Below are 27085 nucleotides of genomic sequence, written 5' to 3' on the forward strand. Positions count from 1 at the left end.
TTGGAGATATAGTTAATGTCTTATTCAGGAAAACTGGTTCCTCGACGGAGCCCAATTTCGTTTTCCTAGTGAAAAGACATAACTCTGTTTTTTCCGGGTTAACATTAAGACCTCTTGGTCTAGCCCAGTTGTAAGCTATATTTAGAGCCTCTTCGGCTCTCCTGCAAAGTAGATTTGGATTCTTTCCCCTTAGAAGTATTATAACGTCGTCTGCATAACAGACTGGTTCAAATCCTTCCTTGGTTAAGGACCTTAGTAGACTATTTATGGTAGTGACCCACAGAAGCGGCGATAAAATCCCCCCTGTGGCGTTCCCTGCCCTACTTTGTCTCTTCTTGTTACGTCATGTAGCGCGCAGCTTATCCATCTGTTCCTTAGCATCCTATCCAGTTCCTCAGCGTTCTGTCTACACGAAATTCGTCTAAGGAGTGGATCAGCGTTTCCGTGCTGACGTTGTTGAAAGCATATTCTATGTCGATGCAAACTGCGAGTGTGTACATCTACATTTCGAAGGTCCTCTCTATGTGGTGTACTACCTCATGTAATGCAGTTTCCAACATTTCGTTGGGGATTTTGCTCTTGATCATGGTATCGACTGTCCGTTCCATTGTCTTGAGTAAAAAAGATGTTAAACTTATCGGGCGATAAGATTTTGGTACTGCGTAACTTGCCTTACCTGGCTTGGGTAAAAAAACCACCCGTGCCTCCTACCAGGCTATGGGAGTATACGCAAATTTTAAGCACGCGTTGAAAAATTGACCAGCTTGGACGAAATGTAGTCCACTTCCCTTTGAATTAAGGCCGGGAAGATCTGGTCAGGTCCTGCTGCTTTGTTTGGTGAGAAGCTCATTATGGCTTGCTTAACCATAGAGCTGTCTATTTTTGGTACTTCTTCTGATGTGTGGACATTTTCCGTCAAAAGCACTGTTTGGGCCGCAGTGCTTGAAGGAAAGTGTGTTCTCATCAGAAGGCCTAAGGCTTCCTCGCTTGTTTCCATCTTCCTTCCCATTTCATCAACCATTAGCTCGGCTTGTGTATGGGTTTTGGATAAAAACTTTTTAATTTTTGATACGTCGTTTACGCTATCTACCTGTTCGCAGAAAAGTTTCCAGGAGTTGCGTTTGGCGTTCCTTGTCAGTTTGTTGTACTCTTTTTGTTTTGATTTGTAGTTGTCCCAGAATACAGCTAATTTTTTTCGTTTTGCCCTATTGTAAAGTCTACGGACCTCTTTGCCTTTGTTACGAATTTCCCCTGTCATCCAGGGTTTTTCGTAGGCAGACTTCCTTTCTCGTAGGGGACAACTATCCTCGAAAGACTTTACCAGGGCTTCGGCTAATTTGTTGACTTTACTGTCAATGTCCTCTTTACTTAGGCATTCCTCATCTTCTCCTTGCCCTAGTCTGTACCTTAATTTAATTCCGAACTTGGTCCAGTTTGTTTTGGATTTGTTACGGAATGTTATCGGGTTTGGCGGTGGCCTTGATATTTTGAACCTAATATACCTGTGGTCAGAGAAGGAGTGGTCATCTGAGACCCTCCAGTCATGTACCTCGTTTATTAGGTTTTCTGAACATATTGTTATATCTAGTACTTCCTCCCTAATTCTGTTAACAAAAGTTGGTTTATTTCCTACGTTAAGAGTTATAAGGTCGTTAGTATTCAAATAATCTAGAAGGGCTTGACCCCTTTTGTTAGTGTTAGTACTACCCCACGAAATGTGGTGCGAGTTAGCATCGCTACCTACTAGTACTTCGTTACCTGTTTGCTTGATTTTCCTCACCAGCTGCTGCAATTCCGACGTAGGTGGTAATGTCGGGGAGTCGAACGGTAGGTATATAGACGCTAGCTATATATTACCATTCCCTTGCTTCAATACCGTGGCGTCCGACGATGACAACTCTGGAGAGAAAAGAAAGCATACATTTTTATGGACTATAATACAGGTCCTCGGTCGGGTACCTGTACTAGCGTAGAAAAGTTTATAATTTATATGGTTCAATCCAGAGACCTTGTTCTTCACTGTCCAAGTTTCCTGGATTAGACCTATATGTATATTACCTTTGTTCATTTTCTCCACCACCGCATGAGTTGCCGTTTCGCTCCGATGGAGGTTGATTTGGATGACCTCAATCATTGGTCTTCCAGTAGACGGTTTTCTTGGGAGGTGCTGATGGGTTCGTCTCCCTCTGTGTCTTCGCTCGGTAAGTTTTTCTCCCGGCTAGGTGGTTGGGCATCTTCCTCATCTCCGACTCTTGCCCTCCCAGTCTTGAAGGTGACTGTGTTGCAGATATAGAACGCCCTGCCCTTCGTCTTTGGGAGACTGGCTAGTGAGAGGTCGTCAATTCCCACCACATGGAGAGTGCCATCTTCTTTCTCCTCCCTGTGGAAGACTTCCCACCTCTTCACTCCCAAAGTCTCATTTTGTTTTTCAAAGACTTCGAGCATGCGCTCTGTCTCCAACTTGCAGCCATAACCTTTTACGAAGACTGCCGCTTTAGTCAGGTGAGGTACGTTCTCCTTCCTCACCAGCTTCAATTTACCGCCTTCCCAAGGGGTGGTTACTCCACTTATAACCTCCTCGAGAGCGGTCGGTTTTGCTTTTGAGCCCAAGTAGAACCACAGGAAGTCCCCCTTGAGCTCATTCATTTGTAGGTTTTCCACTTACGTCAATTCCTGACGACCGATTCCAATGAAGACTTTTTATGCACCGAAGTTCGTTGCCTTTTTTCGAACGTTCCCACGCCTCACTTTCCCACCCCTGCCGACCGAGTTGGCGACCTCCTTTTTCATAGGGATCGCGTACACACCAGGATGCGCATCATGATGGGGTATGAGAAGGAAATCGAAAACCAGCTACAGTTAGTTAAACGTTAAAGGATACATGTACTACTCATTTAAAAACAAAATTATGTTATTTTTTATAACTTCTAAATTCATGCCACAATCTACATTACGGTATAAAGAATTAAAATCAGCACACACTTTCCTAATTGGTTCGCCCTTTGAAAAATTCGTGTGGTGAAAATCTGTGTAAAGAATTTGATAGAATCTACTAGATTTAAAAGGAACATTAATTCTAATGGACGAAATTAGGAAATGGGTTGGCACACTACCATTCAAAATTTTTAGCACCATCATATTATTCAACATAATGCGTCTACTTTCTAATGCAGGTAATCGAATTAATTTTAACCTGCTATTGTAGGAAGGAAACACAAAATCGCTATTCCAATGAAGACCCCTTAGTACAAAAAGAAGAGATCGTTTTTGCCCGGATTCGATTTTATCAGAGTATATTGCATAATAAGGATCCCATACCACGGAAGCATTAGTATATGCTTTTAATAGGTCTAACAAGTATGTAAGATTTCTCTCGTGTCCATTCCTTCTTTAAAGCCAAATTGTGTATTTTCCATGCGTGCTTCGTATTTAGTGAATATTCTACAATGAATTATATTTAGAAATATATTCAAAGCGTTACTCATTAAGTCACTGCATTGTTTTGCATTTTTTTGGTATAGCGATGAAGGCTGATTCGAGCCAGTCTTTTGGATAGTTTCAAGTTTTGTAAAGCGTTACACATTTCGTGGTTTCAAAAGTAAACGTAAATAAAATATATATGAAATATTTGTTTCATGATATTTCTTTTTTATTATAAAGTTTGAACGTTGACATTATGTGTGAAACACAACATTATTTAAATGATCTTTACGCGAATTGTTGCAAGTATTGATTCTTTTGAGATAATTTTCGACCACTTTTCCACACATATTGGGCGGTATAACATGACGTATGTTAGTTTTAAGTGCTCAAGAGTTGAAGGTTTATCTGCATAAACATGGTCTTTAGCGTAGTCTCATAAAAAAGTCTAATGGTGTCAAATAGCATAGGCACCGTCTTGTTGAAACCACATATTCTCCAAGTCGTATTCTTCAATTGCAGACAAAAAAGTCGGTTATCATCACCATAACGCCTCGAATTGACGGTGACAGTCGTTCCATCGTCGTTTTCGAACAAGTAAGGTCCAATCACACCTTCGGACCAAAGAGCGCACCAAACAGTGACTAGATGTAATGGCCTCTTTTCAATTACTTGAGGATTATCAGAACCCCAAATACCCAACGAGTAAGAAATGTGCTTCATCGCTGAAGAAAATTTGATCAAAAATCATGAAAAATCAACCAAAACAATCACCATTTTTGTGGTAGGTTTTGATAATTTGTGTGCGTTGTTTTATAGTTAAGCGATCCATGTTAGACTTTCAACTGAAAGGAAATAAATTGGTTTAACAACTTAATGGATAACCCTGTATGTATGGCTTAAATAGTTGACTAGTAGGTTACGTTGTTGGAAACAATAAATGTGAGTAATTCTAATGGGATTTCTTTCGGTCTTGTACTTTTTTATCTTTGAAGGATTTTATAGACGGCCCACTTCTTGGAATTTCCAAAGCATCTCCATAAGGTGATCGTTCGCTATATATTCGGTTTTGTACTTTTTTATCTTTGAAGGATTTTATAGACGGCCCACTTCTTAGAATTTGCAAAGCATCTCCATAAAGTGATCGTTCGCTATATATTAAAAGATTGTATTCTCCCATATCTGCTTCCTTCCCTCCATGTCAAAGACAGCTTTATTGTTTTTGTTAGTTATAACTGGATTGGATTGTTTCATTCTAAATACTCCGACAGATTCCTTTAGCTTTCTGTGGAGGTTAAAACCATCATGTACACTTTGTAAGAATTAAATTTTCTGGAATTTGGCATTCAATTTAGCATTGTTGGCTGAAGGACCGTTCCTAGAATCTTTTTATTTTCTAGAAAGTTGTTTATTGAAATCTTAGGTACATTTTTGGGCGGTTCGGGATCTGTGGACCGGAATCGGAGAAAAGAGTATAAAAATCGAATATTTTCAAAAGTTTTTGGGCTATTTTCACATTTAAGAACCGGTCATAGACATTTCGTATGTTCCAGAAAGATGTTTGCTGATATCTTTGTTACATTATTGTGGTACATTGTTTTCTTGAATTTTGAACGGTTTAGTATCTATGGAGCAGGAAACGAGAAAAGAGGATACAAATTGCATTTGATTTGCTATTTTGAACCGTTTCTACAGAGTTGTTTACTAAGATCTAAGGTACATTTTTCTAGTTGGCTGTTGGCTTTAATTTTGATCGGTTTGATATCTGTAGACTAAAATCCGAGAAAAAAATTAAAAGGGAAAATTGACCTTGACGATGTTGACCTTGAAGGTAAGGTTGAATAGATTTTATGTGTTCACAATTGAGCCGCTCAGGGCACACTTCGACTAACTCCACTTTTTTAAAAATTTGAGATTTTAGTGTCAAAGCCTTTAATATAGCCATATCTATTTATGATTATAATATCTTTCCTGAGTAATAAAGATGAGCACCTTTAAATAACAATTTTTTTTTACCACTGAATAATATGCAATTTTTTTTCAGTGCACACTATTACTATAACTATTTACTGGATTGTAGAACTCGTAATTCCACGTCGTTTGATGTATATCTCATGAGTGTGCTTCATAGAGCTTCCTAGTAATAGGAGTCCAAAGTCGAAATTTTGGTGCGTAAATTTTCTTTAAAAACCTATTTTTTGGCTTCAAAATTTACAACTGTAACTCAGGTACCCTTGAACCTCGCGTGATTTTAGTTTTTTTACGCGCCGGATCCAATGAACCCCTCTGCTTTCAAATCCATCCACTAAAACGGCAGTTATAGATACCTTGAAAGTAGGAAATTCTGCAAAATTATATTTTGATGATTCCGCGCATTGAACCGCGATTTTCTTTGGTTATTTTTACATAAGTGGAATTCTTTATATGCGATTATATTATTTTCCAAAACCGTGTGGCATAAATTACCGAGATTCTGCAGTAATATTCGTATTTCGTATAAAATAGAATTTGGTAGCACATCCGCGGTTCTTGACGAATTTGTTTAAAATTTGTTATAATGACGTTTTTTATAGGCGGTCACTGAAATCGCATGCGCCTTATAATCTTATGTACATCGCGCACTTTTTACCCACACAAAGGTTTTTTGAACAGTAAGATGCAGCTGACGGCACACTTTGGCCGCTGAATGAAAAGTGGAAAAATCGCTACATATTGATAGAGATGCACTCGCAGTATCTGAAAAGCGCATGCGCCTGAACTGATTTTTACGAATTCGCGAATTATACGTTTTTTAACTTTTATGTTTTTTCTTTGGTTGTAATTTCAATATTACTTTCTATATCATAATCCTATTGTTTATCAAAGTAAACAAATACACTTTCGGGTTTGTCATCGCATTTTCCCTGAAGAAGTTTCAGCGAAGTCCGTCAGTCCTTGCATCGAAATTTAGCGAAATAGTAGAATAACTCCCAAAATTGTTTTTTTCTATTTTTCGTATTAAACAAAAAAATATAATTTTGAAATAATATTCCAACAATAAGTTTTCGTCTTTTGTTGTTGCTGTAATATGGCAGTTATATATCCTATCGTTAAAACTTTGGTCTCATATTTTTCTACGCGTTGTCTAGAACCTGTACGTATTTTTAATTTATTTTTTCGAGTTTTATTTGGACTCTAAATTAGAATAAATTAAATTTACTCCAAGATTTTTTCAGTATTTCTTGATTCTACGCGAAAATAGAAATACATTTAGTAAATATTTAGGCATCTACGGATAGATATTAAATGCTGTTAAATTCCATTTTTGCTGTAATATGAAAATGTATATATAAATTTTCATATTACAGCAAAAATGGAATTTTTAAATATTTGTACTTTATAAGGGAATAAAACCCCCCATAACTTTGGAGCGCAGCATCCAATTTTGTGAACGCGAACAGATTTGAAACCACGACTTTTTTTTTCTTAATCTATGTTCAAAAAATTGCGGATGTGCTCGCAAAATTTTTTTAAAATTTCCTCCAATGGAATTGCAAAAGAAATTTGAAATTTACCATATATGGCAAATAACAAAATTCCTTTGCAATTCCATTTGAAAAAAATTAAAAATTTTTTCGCGAGCACATCTACGATTTTTGGTATAGAGTTAAAGGAAAAAAATCTGGTTTCAAATCTGCTCGCGTTCTTATAAAGAAAAAATATTTTAAAATTTCTTATTTTTTGTATTGAGAAAATGTAAGCATATATCAGTAACAGCATTTGATATCCATCCGTAGATGCACCAAAATTTCCAAAATGTGTTTTTATTTTCGCGGAAAATCAAAAATATTAAAAAATCTGGCAATAAATTCAAATTATACTAACTCAGAGTCCGTATAAACCTCTAAAAACTAAATTAAAAATACGTACAGAAACTAGACAACGCGTAAAAAATGTGAAACCAAAATTATAAACATTGGCTTTATAAATTGCATATTATAACAACAACAAAAGAGAAACCACTCATTGTTGGAAAATATTGTTACAAATATATTTTTTGGTTTGTTTCGAAAAATTAGAAAAAAATATTTGAGAATTATCCAACTATTTCCCTAAAATCTAATACATAAATTAAAGTATTCTGCTAAAACTTTATCAAAATGTATGGTTTACCATCGTGAAAGCTTAACTGCTTACTGTGATAACTTGACATCGGATTTTGCATATTTGCATATTTTTTAATATTAAAGATACGAAGATTCTTATTGGACCAAAATTCGTTTCAAAGAAATCTAAATTCAATGGCAGGGTCATATTTCGTATTTATTTTGCATATTTGCATATTTTGCATATGCACAAAATATGCAAAATATGCAAAAAATATGCAAAATATGCAAAAAATATGCAAAATATGCAAAAAATATGCAAAATATGCAAAAAATATGCAGAATATGCAAAATATGCAAACAGATTTTGGCCGAAAATCGTCATAAAAGTCGTAAAATTGTCATTTAAAGTTGGAAAAACCATCAAAAAATACATAACAGTGTTCTAAACTAAGACTGTTGACCGTATAACATCGTTTTTTTCAGCAGATTATTATGTTATTGAGACCATTTACGACAGTGTGGTGTAGGGTATAAAAATATGGTATCGTAATACCATTTTTTTATTATTAAACTATGTAAAAATATAAAATTTGATAAAATATCAAACGTGTTATGTAAAATTCAATATTTTCTTGTTTGTAGCATCTTAATTTAATTTGTAGCATTGGACTGGTTTTAACTCAAAGGACCAAATCGGTCTCGGATTTTTTAGCCGGGGAGCCGCCTAAACCTTTTAGTATTATTAGATTTTAAGATTGCCAAAGTTTGAGCACAATTCCAATATGTTAACACGTGGTACTGGGGCCTCGAAGTTATGAAAATCTATTTTTTTTGCTATTTGGCGACTTCGACGGCCTATATATGTGGAACGGTTAAAGCTACTTGCCCGTATTACGCATTTAATTAAAATCTATTCTGTTCTTAATATTTCTTGCTGAACAACAATGTACGTAAGTGTTACTGAATTCGAATTATTAAACCCAATGTCCCGAAAAAGGACTTAGGGCAAAAATGGAGTCTATTAAAAAAACAACTTTTTTCTTCCTATATTATCAAATTTTAGCGAATGAAAACGAATATATTTTACTTTATTTGAAAATGTTGCTTATTAGGGAAATGATCTTTTTTAATATTAATTTTAATTCATTTCTCGTTGGAGTCGAGCTTAATGACCGATGATGTTTGCAAGTGAAAATGGAAAGCCGAAGATTCGAACCCTCACAACCACCATTATGTGACATGGTTCGCCTTTTGTAGAGACTCATCAGACATATCGGCCGTGGAATGGCATCGCTATCCATCAAACATTTCCTTTTTCAAATGCAATTTTGTTTTTACAAAGATGGACATTTGTACCATGGTATTATACCATGATTTGTACATTCATTGTATGGCTTCAATGACAAACGCTTACATTTTGTTCATAAATATTTTAACTTACTTATGCCCGTAATTTCAACGTCTGGGTATACGGGTACGCAGCTACCTATTAGTTATCTTTGCCTACGAGTTTGAATTTGATTTTCATTCATGATTTCGCAAAATTATTGCCACATAGAAGTGTTTTACAACTTTTAACACATTGGCAACGATTAACCAGGTAAAATCCTTGGTGTAAGTAATGCCCGTAATTTCTACGCGTAGTTATCTATGAGTTCATAGATATCCCCCGTGTAAGCAAAATTTCATAATTTCAATCCATAGGTAACGTTACCGGGTCGAAAACGGCCGTGTTACTTACACCAAGGATTTTGCCTGGTTGATCGTTGCCAATGTGTTAAAAATTGTAAAACACTTATATGTGGCAATGTTTTTACGAAATCATGAAAACCACCAATGTTACCACATGCTTTCAAAATTTACACGCCTCGGTAAATGGCACGTAGAAATTACCAAACGCGTAGGTAAAGATAACTAATAGGTAGCTACCTACCCGGTTACCTAGGGCTAGAAATTACGGGCATAACACGGCCGTTTTTGACTCAGTAATGTTACCTATGCGTTGAAATTTCAAACAATGCCAGACCAATAAGTTCAGGACTAAGGTACCACATATGATTTATCATTTTGCTATTTCCTTTATCTGATATTTGTTTGTGAATGCCTTTCGTATTAAGTAAATCTTCAATGCGGTTTAGGTCTTGTTTTGGACCTAAAAATATTTCTGAATATCCTTTTCACTATTTTTTGTATTAAACTCAATCTATTGTCTCTATTTCTTTTTAATCTATTGATAATGTTTACCCAATATATCATATATTATATCTATATAAACATGAACTTGTTCATTATACGTTTTGTAAAATCAATAACCCAAACTCTCACTTATAACACTCAGTTGTTGTCGTGTGGGATACCAAATAAATAAATAAAATAGAGAAAATCATTCTGGGGGCGTCCAGTCTCGAACGATTTAAACGCAAGGTGCTTCTATGGCCTCTTGTTCTTGGGAAGTGGGCTGGGCAGTAGTTTTAAAACACTCTCGCCATCTTCGATCTTGGATTTGTCAATCGCAGACTACTCTTATAGAAATCGCTTGAATATGTTTGGTTGATGTCCGGATGTGCTTCCAAACTTGCAGTCAAAAATTCCTCTTAACAATTTTCTAACAAGTTTGTACGGTGGTACAGAAGCTCTCTAATATCTGCTCGAGCTCGTGGATCCCGTGACTCCCATGAGCTACTGTCAGTTTCAGGAACGCATAGGAGTTGTTCTTTACCCCCATGAGATACCAGAACAGCAGCCCGTTTTTTCTTCTCTGTTTTGAGAATATCTGGTAATAGTTTTCCATGCCAGGGCACACAAATAGCCTCGTTCCTTGAAGCTGTTGAGTTTATTTTTCACGGTTTATTCTCCGCTGTTCACGGATAAAGCTTCTAGAGATCTTATATTTGTAGGGATCCTCTCCGATAGCTTCTACTGTAGCCATAATGATACTAGTGACGTTCCTATACACCTTACAGGGGTCCAGCACCAATGACAATTGCATAGTTACGATTTTCTTGAAGCCACGCTTGATTGTTTTCGGGACAGATGGTTCTTCAGATTCTACGATACGTTTAGCATAAAAACAAGAGCTAGACCTCATTGAAAATCTATTGAAATACGAAAACATAGACAAACAAGTATCAGAAAAAGGAAAAAGCAAAATAATAAATCACCTGTGGATCTTAGTCCTGAACTTGTTGGCTTGGCATTGTTTGATCCAACGCACTGTGGTTTAGCTTGTATGGGAGAGAGCGACACAAATATTTCTAATCAAGATATCGATCTGAAAATTTTACAGTAAACTGGTAGTGAATAGAAGATAATTCTCCCCAAAGATCGTCGGGATTGGTTCACTTTTAGGCATAGACCCCCCAGAACGGTACTTCCAGTTTTTTATTAATTTCAAGATTTTGTCTATATTTTCAAAGTGAATTCGCTGTAATTTTACATATTGTGTTCTTTGGTGGTAGTAAACATTTTGCGTAGGTCCATGGTCAATAGAGGTCCATGTTTTGGTATACCCCCATATAGACGTACCTCCCGTTTTTTATAATTTCACGATTTTGGCTATATTTTCCAACTGAATGGGCTGCAACTTGACATTCGGAGTTTATAATATGTATCAAACATTGTGGCCAGAATTCATCAATATATGTCCACATTTTGGTATAGTCCTATATCATGTTAACTCCCGATATTTGGCATATTTAAGTATTTGGTCTAAGTTTTTTACAAAAACGTTTGTAAAAATCTTGACATTTTATGAATTTTATTCCTGACAAGGATTAACTAGTAACAAGTGTCAACATTATGATGCACAGAATATTCTTACTAGGAGGGTTAACATATGGACCAAGGGTGTTCCAGGTTATATAAGATGTAAACAATTTCCTATAGGTTTCAAACAGGGAATATCTGGAAACTAAGATGTTTTACGAGACTTTTAGTTCGCGAGGATGGGTTGGCATCTATTAAAATAAATACTAGATACAGGATATCTCGATTAGGAGAGTTCCCAGATCGACTAAAAATTTACCAGGATATCAATTTTTTGTTATCTTGTTCTGTATTCAGATTTTTGAAATTCCTTTGCAGAGATGGTGTATACGATCTGACAACTTAGAGAACTCATATCCCGCAACATCCACCTGAAGGTTTGCTATAACACTATGCAACAAAATGGAGGTGAAAGGCAGCTTCGAAATGTTCTGCAAAAATGTCGCTCAGATAATTTTAGGTACGGCTCTCATTGACAACTAATCGATTTTGCCTTTGCACGGTGGCACTCTATTTCAAAAACATACAAGTGGGAAAACAGACATTCATACTGTAATCCTAAAAACATAATTTTTTATAAAATAAGATCGAAACAACATGCAATACAACAACACCGATTGCTTGAAAACACCTAAAAACCCTATACTAAACATTCACAAAACTGCGAGTATACTCAGTATAATGAAAACTGAATTCCGCTCGGCAACTTTCGGCAGATGATATAATTTTTTTCTAATTTTGGACACTTCCACAAACATTTAAATAAAAATAACGTGAGGATCCGCGAAGATCCAAGGTACTAAAAGTCTATTTCTTTTCACAATATTAAATAAAAAACACTCACAAAAACACATTTCAAAAGAGATCAATTTTACTACAAAATAAAGGTACAACTTTATGACGTTATCAATTAAAAACAATAACAATATCATTAACTTTAACTTCCAAGTCTTACTATAGTAATTTTCCCCATTACTTTTTTGTGATATCACTTGTAACTTGTCACTACGTTAATGAAAATTTCAATGTCTCAATTTCTACAAATGAAAATGCTCATTTCTGTGGCTCTGCTTTAGCAAGTACCGTTAGAAGTTGTAAAAAGAAAGCCGGAATACTAAAATTTGATGTGTCTATGATAGATTTGAATAGTTCCAATCATAATTTGTAAACATCGATTTTTGTATTTTTGTCGCGGGCTGGGACCACAGTACAACGGTGCAAAACGCCGTAAAGAGCCAAAAGGCAACAAAAATCTTAACAAAGCAAAGATTCAAATTTCTTCAGAAATATTCGATCCAAACTTCCAAAAGAGCAACTGCCGAAAATCCTAGAAAAAGATCTGGCATAATTCTTGTTGTTCAAGCGATTAAACATAAACTCCGAATTTCCAGGAGGCGCAAAGTATGGTAAACAACTTGAAAGTTGCGAACTACATAGCAGAGCGTTCTTCAAGTAGTCAGCTGTACCCAGATAGCTCCAAAACCACATGATGTCTGACTCTTGAATAAATTTAATTTAGAACAAAATGTCAAAGACATTTGTTTTCATTCTAAAAATTGATAAAAATTAAGAAAATGTTTTAATAGTCTCCATTTTCGCACAAAGTCGTACCTAGTCACGTTTTTCGGGACATTGCCTTTATTATCTCGAATTCTGTAATATTTACGTAGTTTGTTGTTCAGCAAGAAATGTTAAGAACAGAATGGTCTTTAATTTAATGCTTAATATGGACAAAAAGCTTTAACCATTCCAGAGAAATGGGTCGCCGAAATCGCAAAATAGCCAAAAAACGAGATTTTCATAACGTAAGGGCCCCAGTGGCACATGTTAACATATTCCAATTGTGCTCAAACTTTGACAGTCTTAAAATCTGACCCAACTAAAAACTTTATGCGGTTGCCGCCTTAAAAAATCTGACATCGATTTGTTCCCTTTGAACAATAGCCAGCCCAACGCTACAAATTATTACAAAGAAAGTATTGAATTTTACATAGAGCGTTTGATATTCTATCAAATTTTATATTTTTGCATAGTTTAATAATAAAAAAATTGTATTACAATACCATACTTTTATACCCTACACCACACTGTCGTAAATGGTCTCAAAATTATAATAATCTGCTGAAAAAAACGATGTTATACGGTCAACAGTCTTAGTTTAGAACACTGTTATGTATTTTTTGATGGTTTTTTCAACTTTAATTGACAATTTTTCGACTTTTATGACGATTTTCGGCCAAAAACTGTTTGCATATTTTGCATATTTTTTGCATATTCTGCATATTTTTTGCATATTTTGCATATTTTTTGCATTTTTTGCATATTTTGCATATTTTTTGCATATTTTGCATATTTTTTGCATATTTTGCATATTTTTTGCATATTTTTTGGCATATTTTTTGCATATTTTTTGCATATATTTTGCATATTTTTTGCATATTTTTTGCATGTTTTTGATATGACCCCAAATATCGAAAAATTGACCCTTAAAACGCCTAGATCCAAAATTTGAGTTCAATCGGATGAGAAATAAAAAACATGCAAAAATCCGATGTCTAGTGATAACTTATAAGGATAGGAAATTAAGAGTAATATTGAAATTACTATCATTTAAAAGATATGAAAATTAAAAAGCCTGTATTTCTCGAATTAGTTAAAGTCGGTTGATGCGCATCCGATTTTCGATAAAGCGAATCAATCTCTTTCAATATTTATGCATATTTCGATGTTTCACTCTGCGGCCATTGTGTGCCGCCAGTTGCATCATGCACTGCAAAAAACCTTAAAGTTGGTAAAAGTCGCCCATTGTGCATACGACTTTGATGCGCATCCGGTTTCATCAGCGCCTATCAAAAATACGTCAATATACACCTATTTCAAATAGATTCTTCAAAAACCGCGGATGTGCCTCCACATTCAATTTTTGGCGAAATACCCATATTACTCGCGTATCTCTGTTTTTTATGACACGTGTTTTCGCAAATATTATAATCGCGAGTAAAGGATTCCATTTATGTAAAAAATTTTAAAGAAAATCGCGGTTTAGTACGCGGATTTGTCAAAATATATTTTTGCTGATTTTCCGATTTTCAAGGTATCTATATCCGCGGTTTTAGTAGATTAATTCGAACGCGGAAGGCTTCATTAGAACCGTCGCGTAAAAAAACTAAATTCACGTGGGTTTCAAAGGAAATTGAATGACAGTTGTAAATTTTACACGCAAAAAAATATGTTTTGTTAGAAAATTCACGCATGAAATTTTGTCCTTTCGACTCCAATTTCTAGGATGCTGTAAGAAGCACACTCATGAGATATGCACCAAACGACGTAAAATCACGAGTTATATAATCATGCTATGAGTTTGGAATATTATCTTCTTGCGCGTCTGGATTATTAAAAAAATTCAAAAAACCCCGAAATTCCGGCTTCAAAATGTCAGCATCGATTTTAGGTGGATGCAGTGGATATATCGAAAAATCATACACTACTATCTTATTGCCCATGGAGTATTCTGTGATTCATTCTTTGAGAATAGGTCTATAAAATGTAAGGTTAAGCAAGAAACCGCATGGGAACATAAAAAAAAAAACTTATTGGCTTCAACCCATTTTTTCTCATTTTTCTACATTGATGCCAACACAGCTTCCACGAAAATTAATTTTAATGGTCGACATTAGGGATCCCTCTTAAAACACTTCATTTTAAAGAATTGTAGTCATTCTTTATAGAATATGTTAACAGTTCGCGATATATATAATATAATATATATAATAATATATAAAATTGAAATTTGTTTGCACGTTTGTTTGTTTGTGTCTTATAGACTCGAAAACCGCTGAACAGATCTTACTGAAATTTTTAGGGTAAATTGCTACATGGCCTGGAATGAAAATAGGCTATATTATTTTTTGAAATATTGCGTTGATTTGGAGATATAGCATCAAAACCGGAGGTACCTCCAAAAAATGTAGATTTTGTATGCAAATATCTTTAGAACTGTTACAGATAAAATCTCCAAATTTTGTATGCATGACGGAATTTCATGTGGAAATAAATTTACCAAATTATATTCAAATCGGTTCAGATTTGGATATAGCTCCCACATACATATATTTTCGGCCGATTTCCTTATTTTATGTACCAAACATGCTATTTATGTCCAATTTCAATGAAATTTGGAATGTGTGACGGAACTTGGTCTGGAAATAAACGTGCCAAATTATATCAAAATCGGTTCAGATTTGGATATAGCTCCCATACATATATATTTTCGGCCGACTTGCTTATTTTATGCACCAAACCCGCTATATATGTCCAATTTCGCTGAAATCTTGAATTTCTCATGGAATTTGTTCTAGAAATAAATGTGCCAAATTATATTAAGATTGGTTCAGATTTGGATATAGCTCCCATACATACATCCTCGGTCGATTTCCTTATTTTATGCACCAAACACAGAATTTGTTCTAGAAATAGATGTGCTAAAGTATTTAGAGATCGGTTCAGATTTGAATATAGCTCCCATAGAAATAAATGTGCCAAATTATATCGAAATCGGTTCAGATTTGGATATAGCTCCCATATATATTTTCGGCCGATTTTCCGCATATGATGCACCAAACACTGTATATATGTCCACTTTCGCTGAAATTTGGTCTGGACACAAATGTGTCGAATTATATCGAAATCGGTTCAGATTTGGATATAGCTCCCATATATATTTCCGGCCAATTTTCCGCATTTGATGCACCAAACTCGCTATATATGTCCAATTTCCCTGAAATTTTGAATGTGTAACGGAATTTGGTCTAGAAATAAATATGCTAAATTGTATAGAAATCGGTTCAGATTTGAATATAACTCCCATATATATTTCCGGCCAATTTTCCGCATTTGATGCACCAAACTCGCTATATATGTCCAATTTCGCTGAAATTTGGAATGTGTTACAAAAGTTGGTCTAGAAATATATCTGCCAAATTATATCGAAATCGGTTCAGATTTGGATATAGCTCCCATATATATTTTCGGCCGATTTTCCGCATTTGATGCACCAAACACTGTATATATGTCCACTTACGCTGAAATTTGGAATGTGTAACGGAATTTGGTCTAGACATAAATGTGCCGAATTATATCGAAATCGGTTAAGATTTGGATATAGCTCCCATATATATTTTAGGCCGATTTTCCGCATTTGATGCACCAAACACGCAATATATGTCCAATTTCGCCGGAATTTGGAGTGTGTAACGGAATTTGGTCTAGGCATAAATGTGCAGAGTTATATTGAAAACGGTTCAGATTTGGATATAGCTCCAATATATATTTTCGGCCGATTTTCCACATTTGATGCACCAAACACGCTATATATGTTCAATTTCGCTGAAATATGGAAGGTCTGACCGAATTCGTTCTAGAAATAAATGTGCTAGATTTTATAGAGATCGGTTCAGATTTGAATATAGCTCCCATATATATTTTCGGCCGATTTCCTGTATTTTATGCACCAAGCACGCTATATATGTCCAATTTCGCTGCAATTTAGAATGTGTTACAGAACTTGGTCTAGAAATAAATATGCCAAATTATATCGAAATCGGTTCAGATTTGATTTAGCTCCAGTATATATTTTCGGGCGATTTCCTGTATTTTATGCACCAAACTCGCTATTTATGTCCAATTTCGGTGAAATTTGGAATGCGTAACGGGATTTGGTCTAGACATAAATGTGCCAAATCATATCGAAATCGTTTCAGATTTAGATATTGCTCCTATCTATATTTTAGGCCGATTTTGTGTATTTGATGCTCTAAACACGCTATATGTGTCCAATGTCGCTGAATTTGGGATGTCTGACGGAATTTGTTCCAAAAATAAATGTGCCAAATTATATCGAGACCGGTTCAGATTTGGACACACTACGTATGTCCAATTTCATTGAAATTTGGAAAGCGTGACGCAATTCGTTCTAGAAATAAATGGGACAAATTATATCGAAATCGGTTCAGATTTATATAGCTCCCATATATATTTTCGGCTGATTTTCTGTATTTTATGCACAAAATGTAAATGTGAGACGGGATTTGGTCTAAAAATAAATTTGACGAATTATATCGAGAGCGGTTCATATAGGAATATAGCTACCCATATATATTTCCGGTCGATTTCATGTTTTTGTTACGTATGTTCAATTTCAATGAAATTTTGAAGACTTAGCAGTCATTAAAAGTCATCATTATTTACAGAAGTACTTATAGTCGGGAAGGAATTGACCAAGGCTACAGCTATTAAGTATCATGTCTTTGAGAGATTTCTTCAGATTTATGTTTTATTATGATATATATTAGGAATAAATATAGGCCGAAAGGCTTTCGGAGGAGTGTTACCTCCTGAAACATACAAAAATACCATAGTAGCTCCATAACAACCCTGAATAGGTATATAAGGCCTTCATATCTCCTATATTTATTCGTTAAAATATTAAAAACGTTAAAATAATTATGGCATTCCATTATATTTTATCGTAGTCGGGGCAGCAAAGCGCACCGGGTTCAGCTAGTTTTAATATAAAAACAAGTTTTTGCAATTAGTTTGAAGTAAAAAATGTGACGATATCGTAGCATTTTTGAGGTTTATGACGTTTACTACTTTTTTACGTTTTCTACTGGTATATGATGTTTTTGACGTTCACAACTTTGTGACAGTCGAAAACCTAAAAAAGCAGACCATCTCTGGTTGAAACACAAATAAGTCCATATTTATATTAGGCCATCTCCCTTGTGGCAATTGTCAGTCAAAAATAAAAAAATCAAGACCTAACTTTATTACATTTTTCAGTGCACACTTCGATTAAATCCACCATTACCACAACATTACTAACGTTTGTTTGTTGACTATTTTTTTATTTTATTTTATTTTATATACCGTTAGATGAAAGCTATACCTGCTACTATGCATTTTACATTATATATTTGAATCCATATTGTCAGGGGAATTTTAAAAAAATAATATAAATTTCATCATCGCTTTTCTCAATTTTTTGTTTTATTATTATTCTTTAAGTCGAGAGCTACAACTTTTCCTATAGCGGTTTAAAATATATGTGCCTGACAAAATTATCCCTTTTGACACCAAGGCCTCAGGTCCTTGGGGGCCAATAACCACAATTGCCTAGGGGAACTATCTTTCTTATTACTGTACTGACATCCTTCGGGAAGAATGGAACCATTTACCCAGTACAATTAAAAGTAACAAAATCGTTCTAATGCCTTGTGTTGCGGATGTGATTTTAACAAAGTTTCTACTTCACCAAGGATTTTGTCTGGTTGATCGTTGCCAATGTGTTAAAAATTGTAAAACACTTATATGTGGCAATGTTTTTGCGAAATCATGAATAGTCCGGTCAAAATAGAGATGCTTATAAGGGGGAAATAGCAAAAATTCCCACAAAGCTGAATTTTGGTGGAGAGCTAGGGTTGGCCATTAGAAGCAACGTCCTAAAAGTCCCCATCGATCCCATGTGTGCAAAACAAGTTATTCGGGGTCAAAGGTCATTTTTGGAGGCATTATTCAGTTTTTTTAATTTTTCTCAAAAACGGTAATACTTAGCAAAAGCCCGCTAAAGTAAAAGTTGTAGATTCAATAATTGTCTACAAGATTGCTCCTTATGATTCTTAAAAAAGACTTACCATTTTCGAGATATCTCGATCTAAAGGTCAAATAAAAAATTAGCCGTGTAAGTACATTATGAGGCGAATCGGTTAAAGTAACGACACTATGTGTTAGATACTTCCGTAAGCTTTCAAACGTTATCCACTTTGCAGTAATCGGTTCAGTAGAACCGGGTCTAACCCGGTTTTTAAATTTAGCCTTTCGGGTCTAATAACCGGCGAACCGGATCCGCAACCGTTGAAAATTATACATTTCCGTAATCAGTGCAACAAACCCTACCTTCGGACAAAACTTGAAAAAAATCGGAGAGTTTTCGTTGGGGTCGTTCCCGTTGGGCTTTCGATTATACATGTGGGTTAAATGGGCTATTTTTGCATAAAATGACTCTAACATTGAATAACTCTAATAAACACACTCCGATTATGTTGGAATTTTTTTTTAGAAGATAGCTATAATTTCGCTCTTCTTATTTTAGCCGGTTCGTCTGAATATGTGCATATTTCCCTTATAAGTGCATAAAAATCATGTGTTTTTTAGAACAGCTATATCTCAAGAATGGTTCCTTCTAAGAAAAAATTGTAAGGGTCACTCTTGTAGATAATTTTTCTGTCTACAATATTTTCTTAAGTCACTTTTTGATAAGATAAACCGTTTTCAAAAAATAAATCCTAAAAACCCTTAAATTTTGACCCTTGACCCCGAATAATTTTTTTTGCACACATCGGATAGATGGGGACTTTTAGGACGTTGCTTCTAATGGCAAACCCTAGCTCTCCACCAAAATTCAGCTTTGTGGGAATTTTTGCTATTTCAATGTCTATTTTGACCGGACTGGAACGAAAATCACCAATTTTACCACATATTTTCAAAAACTACACGTCTCTGTAAATGGCACGTAGAAATTACCAAACGCCTAGGTAAAGATAACTAATGCGTAGCTACGTACCCGGTTACGTAGGCGTTAAAATTTCGGGCATAATAACGATGCATAGTGTCGTTTGACCAAACCAAACCATCCGCCATTATCTATTCATGTTTCATGTTTAATAATATGTAAAAAAGAACAACAGATTCACAAATTCAAGCTATATAGACAATTTGTTTTATATGTATATCATCTTTATTACTTATTTCAACACTCTTTTTTTAGGATTATAATTATTTAGCAAAATTGACTTAGTTTATTTTATTATTTTATTTCCTATAGTTTATTCTTATTTTATTTGTATTAATTCTATATAGTCTTAGAAAATTGGCCAACAGAGAACTGCAAATAATAAATACAAACATCATATTCAGCATACGTGTGTATGTACGTGCATTCACAAAAAACAAAGCATCCGACACAAATTGAAAATGGAGGAAACTTAGCAGATGATGTTGGGGGCTGCCTGCTATAAATTGGTGACCAAAACTAATTTGAGCCACAGCATTACTGCAACGATAAACAATACGGGAGGTTTCAGATTGGTTGCTTTTGAGCCCAAATTAGCCTGCATTAGATGCTCCTGACAGGGGGCTATTTCCGCTACATGCACATCAGCCATGCGGCGACCGTTCATTTCGATGGGTGAGATGCAGTAGTTGTTCTGCATAAGACTGCGAGTTGAGTTGGGTGTCTTTGTGGCAAAGGGGCTTTCTAGCAGATTATGTAGCTGACAACCACAGGGAAAGTAGTTGCCGTCCAACTCCAGGTTGTCCACACCATCCAGACAAATGTCATCTGCTTCCGGTGTTTGCAGGAAATGATTGCCATGTAATTTGAGATGTTTTATGGCTGCTGTGTCATTGAAATCCAGTGCCTCGATAATGTCAATCTTGTTGTTCAGCAACTGAAGTGTGTCCACCTGAGTTAGCCCCGCAAATGCTTCGCCACTGATTGTGCCCAAATCCGACTCTTGTATTGTGAGTAGGAGCACATTGGAGAGACCACGAAATGTGAATGGCTGAATATGCTCGAGGTCCATGTAAGCCAATTTGAGCAGGCCAACTGTGTACATACCAAAGAAGGCATTTGGCTCAAGTATCCGTATGCCAGCAGGCAGTAGTAGATGACCAACTTGTGTCAGACTGGAAAAGGCAAAGCTCTCAATGCGTAACAATGGATTATTGGTCAGCAGTATTAGCTTTACGTTGGATGTGCCGGCAAAGGCGTAAGCCTCTATACTGGCAATCTGATTGTGACTAAGCAGTATGGTGGACAAGTTCTGTAGGCCGGCAAAGGCAAAACTGGTTACAACCTGCAGGGGAGTATACTGGATGGAGAGCTCCTTGAGACGGGGCAGACCACGGAAAGCAAACTGCTTAATTTTGGTAATGTTATTACCATCCAAAGATAATTTTTTCAGTGAACGAAGGCCGGCAAACGAGTCGGGTTTAATGACAGCAAAGTGATTTTTGGTCAAGGATAAATGTTCCACATTGGTGGGAAGGTGCCGCAATGGTATATGATTCAGTCCTCCTGTGTTGCAAAGAACCTAAAACAAAGGAAAAATAAATAAATTTCTATTATTATTATGATATATTTAAAATAATAAAACTTAAATAACTGACATGCAAGAAGAATTTCGAGTTGGAAGTCATTATACCCTACACCACTATGTGGAAAGGGTATTATAAGTTTGTTTCGGTAAAAATTCAAGTAACACCGCGAAATATTCGTCGGAGACCCCCAATGTGGTATACCAATCTTCATATCTCGGCGAGATAAAGCGATTTTGAGATGTGTGTCCGTCCGTCCGTGTGTCCGTCTGTCCATTATAAATTGTAATCAAACTCCAGGCCGCAATTTTGGACCGATCGTCATGAAATTTGGTATGGAGGTCGGTTTCACATCAGAATATATCGCTATTTTAATTGGTGATGATCGTAAAATATTTAGCGGGTGAAATGGACCAAAAATATATTTTTTATCCGATGTTGTATATGCTCTGTAGATCGCAATAATAGTCAGATCGACCTCGAAATTTTAAATAAGGTAAGAGTATATGACAAAGAAGTAGTTTGCAATTTGAGATGGCGATCAGATAATATTTAGAGGGTTAAATGGACCAAAACTTTTGTGTGAAAGTTGTGAAAAATTTTAGTATACAGCTTATATCTTTATTCCTAGAAGAGACATTCCGGACAAGTAAGCTATACTTGGAAGAGGAACGCTTGACCTTTCTATTGATGTCAATTGTGTTCGTGTACATGATAAGATAACAGAGTTACAGCCAAATATACCCTGTTATTTGTTTGTAGTGTAATGATAAACACGCTAGAGGTCGCAATTATAGTTCAATAATGACGAAATTTTGCACGAGATGAGAGTTTAGGTCGAAGAAGAGGCCTACAATTTTGGATTATGATCTGATATTATTTAGCGGGTGAAATGGACCATTACATTTGTATGAAAAATACAAAAAAAATATTTTTGGTCTATATTTTTTCCTGGAGGGCATATACCGGCAAAGTAGACTACATATGAAAATAGAACTACTGATCTTCCCCCCGATGAAAAGTGCAATAAAGTGTCTGCTAGATACTACTGCTAGGCTACTGCTTAATATATAATGGGTTATGAGTAGAGAACCACATTTTCCCATTCCCAGTGGTTGCATTGTTGCATAATTCATTGTGCCCTAACGTTTTAATTGTCCAATTGGATTTTTATACATACATTGCAGCTTTGCCACCTTCTTAAAAACGATTCCCCAGCCAGGCAAAATCAAATTTTTAAACGGTTTTTATACGCAATGAGTTAATACACATATGTAGTGGTGTAGGGTATCACATGGTCGGCCCGTCCGACAATAGCCCTCTCTTACTTGTTTTGAATTGAATTTAAATTGAAATGGTTTTGTATATTCACTTGCTGCTTGCAGCATTGTTTTTGAATGACAGGTATTCAATCAAATATAAGAATGTATTAGCAAAAGTAGCACGAGATTTTTTTTGACTTCCAGATAATCTAACATTTTTTTTATTTGTTTTGTACTATTAAAATACGCGAACTATTCATGTGTACCACAAAATATGACTATAATTGGACCAAATTAAGTGTTTTTGATCGAAGCTCAATAATTTGGCTAGAAAAGGTTATTTGCGCGGAACCTATGAATAAATAGGCAAAAACACCTTAAAGCAAACAAGTTTTTTACGTTGTTGTTCGATTGCTTGCCCAAAGTAAAAGTAGAAGAAAACAACATGAAGATTACACTTCTAATGCATCACTTTTCAAAATCTCCACTACATCCACCTTTTATGGATGCTGACATCTTGAAGCCAGATTTTTTGTAGTTTTTATTTAACAGGGGCGCGCATTCGGCCTTTTCTACGAAACATTAATAGGATTAAAGTACTCGCGATTACGCATAATTTGATATGTATATTGACTACACAGAAAAAAATATTTCAAGAATTTTTACATATTTTCGTTCGTGATGTAGTTTTTTCATACTGTACAGGTACCTCACATAAGATACATGTCCACTTTCTTATATCCATCCGAAAGCCACTATTTTTTCAAAAATAGGTAAGATTTTCATGAGATGCAAAATCACTTTCTTATTTTTCCCTACATTCTCTCACAATTCCTCGCTTGTTTGGTAAACGCTCTCTACTTTGTTCTCGTTTTCTTTTGTATGGTCTCATCGTCCCACCATCCAAAAACCACGACACAACGCCCACCATCGTCTCACCAACACATTGATACTTTATCAACAAACCACACACACAACAGCTACCACTGGCGTAACAATTGTTGTTAGTTAACTAACCCCTGCCAACATTTTTTCATTTTTTGGAAGATTGTTCGCTTAGATTAATCTTCTGTGATTCCCCACGGCGATCATTGGGTGATTGTTTAAATTTTTTTCTTACATTTTTCAAATGATCGCCGTTGGGAATCACAGAAGACTCTTCTGGAAGAGCAACAGATGATTGTTACTAACTTTTTTGATTTTGTTGCATATAATTCTCATATACACTTTCTACAGAACTTTGATATAAATGGCACGTATAATATTATGAGTATTGACAAACCACACATGTCCAGGTTTTGCCAAGTTTAACCAAAAGACAACAAAGTGACTGAGGAAACAGTACTGAGTACAGTGCCTATAACAAATAACCACAACATAAAGGAATAATTAAAAACCATAACAAAGCAGAAAAGAAAACAAAATCAGAAAACTAAACAACAAATAAAAGAAACAAAGAACAATTGTTCTATTTTTTTTTAATTTTTCTTTACATGTTGATCTTCTGAAGATCTTCCAGATGATTAATCTGCGATTCTTCCTCGCGATTCGCTTCCCGGACACAGTTACTTTATGTCGGCGATTCGCAGGTTATCATTAGGCGCGCTCTTCCGCGATTGAATTGATCTTCCCCGCGAATCGCAGATTATCTTTAAGCGATTAAAAATTTGAAAAAATGTTTGCAGGGACAAACCAAACAACTACAGTGCGTTTGATGTCGAAAAAACAAAGTCATTGGTCGTACAAATATTTCGCATCTACAAATTTGTAATTTATTTAATATAAAGGCAACATCTAATATGTCAATCAAGTGCTGAAAGACTCAACATGTATGTACATATGGTTCATATTGTTCTGCTGTGCTCACAAGACGATAACAACTGAGTGGAAATCATAAGAAGAAATGGTAAATTACTATAATAAAAGCAGCAAAATTTGTCTCTGGTTTGGTTGGGGTGGTGTGGTGGTTGGTTGGTTGTTGTTAGACAATAAAAACAAAAACAACTCGCCAAAATTGTTTTTTTTTTTTCAATCTTTCAGAAGAAACCAGTATTTTTTGCTTTATGAAATGCGTTCTTGAAATTTTAACTTTGGCAAGACTTTATGAACACTATTCCTATAATACAGTAAATTTTTTTTCTGTGTATGTAGCCCGCTCAGCATCATAGTAATCCACTGCCAAAGGCCAAAATTTAGTGCGATATTTTTTCGAAAAACCCTATCCTTTGGGTACAGTATTTACAATATCCTTTTGATTGTGCTGGGACCAGTGTTGCCGAATTTGACGATTTATCGTCATTTTGACGAATTTTTGGCCCAAAATTGGAAAATGACGATTTGACGATTTTATGCCCTGAAATGACGATTTTTTACGTTAGCCAAAATTGTATAAAATAAAACAGGAGAACTATATTTTAATCGAAATTTAAGGAACGAATTTAAAGAAAACAATGTTGCAAATTCGATTTTATGAGCTTTTTTATGTTCATAGCAATTTCCACTCAGATAGGCTATATTTAGGTACATATGTATCTCACATTCGAGTTATATCAGTTGAAATTTTTCGTTTAAGATTGTTAATAGATGAAAATTGTATATCTCGTTGCGAAAAACGTAGGAGTCCAGCTTTCTGCGCTCTTTAAGAGGTCAGTCAAGATCGAAAGACATGGACGGTCACACAATCAGGCTATATTTGAGAAAGGCTGTCATTCAAAACTGCATTGTTGCAAACTCGATAGCCATAGGAAAATCTCATCTGGTGAAAGCTTTCTTATGGTGTTATTTAAACGCATTTTACATTTAACGTGTTTTATAAAACATGCGTCATTTAAGCTGTCAATTCCATAGTATATCTGTCAAATAAATGACGTAAACTCCCAAAACACATGTTTTAAGTGTAAGTGTAAAATTCATTTTAAGTGAGATTAAGTTGTTTTACTGATGTGGGGTGTACATATATCTTATGTAGTCAGTCTCATTGTCATAACTATAAGCGAAAAATTCACATTAAGCATCATGTTGACGATTTTCCAAATTTTACTGACGATTTGACGATTTTTTTTACGATTTTCAATCAAAAACTGTCGGCAACACTGGCTGGGACCCTAAGGTATTCTAGTTTTTTGACGGTCCGGATCATATAAATCATAGATCGTGAAAATCCATCCACTAGAACGGCGAAAACAGCAACTGCAAAAATCGAAAAAATGTGCGAAAAATGTTTTTGAAAATATCGCGGATTTTATCGCGTTTTCTGTGGATTGTTTCCTTTTCAATGAAGAAACTGATACATCACTAGCGTTTTTGCGAAATCAGCGGTTTAAAAAATTTAGTGGCTCGGGAGCTGTATCCGACTTATCTCAAAAATAGTGTGTGATGCTACATCCACGGTTATTGATGTATTTTATCGAAATAGGTTTAGATCGATGGCTTTTTTCATTGATGATAAGTGTATGCACTTTGTGCAAGTTATAAGCGTTGTACCGTTTTTACACACTACGCTGCAGGCGATGCTACATCTTAGCCGCCAAAGCAAATCTTGGCAAATGTGTACAAATTAAAAGAGAAGCATTCGCCGTATTGGTAAACTGCATGCGCATCAAATGATTTTGAGGATTTCGCGATTTACACGCATTTCAAAATGAACATTACTCGATTCAGTTTTATTCGAAGATTATACCCCATTCAAAGGAACCCAAAATTTATTTGAACGGTACCCATGTCTTCCGCTAGATGTTAGCGTGTACTCGAGAAGTGATTAGAATAAAAAAATGTGATTTTTGCGTGAAATTTAACTGAAATAGAAGAATAACTCCGACCTAATTTTCCTACATTTTCTTCAACTAGCTCACAAAATAAATTTGAAAAAAAAATATTTTCTGTTACAAAAATTTTAAAAATTCCCTCAATATATTTTTTTGTTTTTGATATAATATGCAAACCGCCAAACAGATTTGTATATATTTGGTTTCATTTGAATCTTCGCGATGTTTAGATTACGTACATATTTTTAAAATATTTTTCCGATGCATAAACAACTTAAATTTTATTAATACAAGTTGCAAGCCAGCAATTTTTTGAATTCTTTCTTAAATTCCGCGAAAATTTACATCTTTTCAACTAAAGTTATGGGACCTCACTATACATATAGTATGTAGGAAGCCATAAATTAACACTGTTTCCAATATAATGAATAGCGTTTTTATAAGATTCTTTCTTATAATCAGAATTGAAACCGCCATAACTTTTGCAATAACCAAAATTAGTATCTCGAACGGATTTGAGAATGGGAATTTTTTCTCAATCCATGTAACCAAAAATCTTTCATGTACCATCCAAAAAAATTTTTAATTTTTTTCAAATGGAATATTAAAAAATTTTGACTTTTTCTTATAT

General features: G+C 35.1%; 1 protein-coding gene across 1 annotated transcript in view; it reads right to left on the reverse strand.

The window, feature by feature from the left end:
- Positions 1 to 20154: 20154 nt before the first annotated feature.
- Positions 20155 to 27085, reverse strand: part of LOC141399707 (uncharacterized) — a 39381-nt gene continuing 32450 nt past the window's right edge. Inside the window, exon 2 of the mRNA XM_073978926.1 lies at positions 20155 to 21424. Coding sequence (XP_073835027.1) covers positions 20342 to 21424 — 1083 coding nt within the window. The 3' untranslated portion in view covers positions 20155 to 20341. The remainder of the gene's footprint in view (positions 21425 to 27085) is intronic.

Source organism: Musca autumnalis, unplaced genomic scaffold, assembly GCF_047663935.1.
Source record: "Musca autumnalis isolate F117 unplaced genomic scaffold, ASM4766393v1 scaffold_3, whole genome shotgun sequence".
Taxonomy (NCBI): domain Eukaryota; kingdom Metazoa; phylum Arthropoda; class Insecta; order Diptera; family Muscidae; genus Musca; species Musca autumnalis.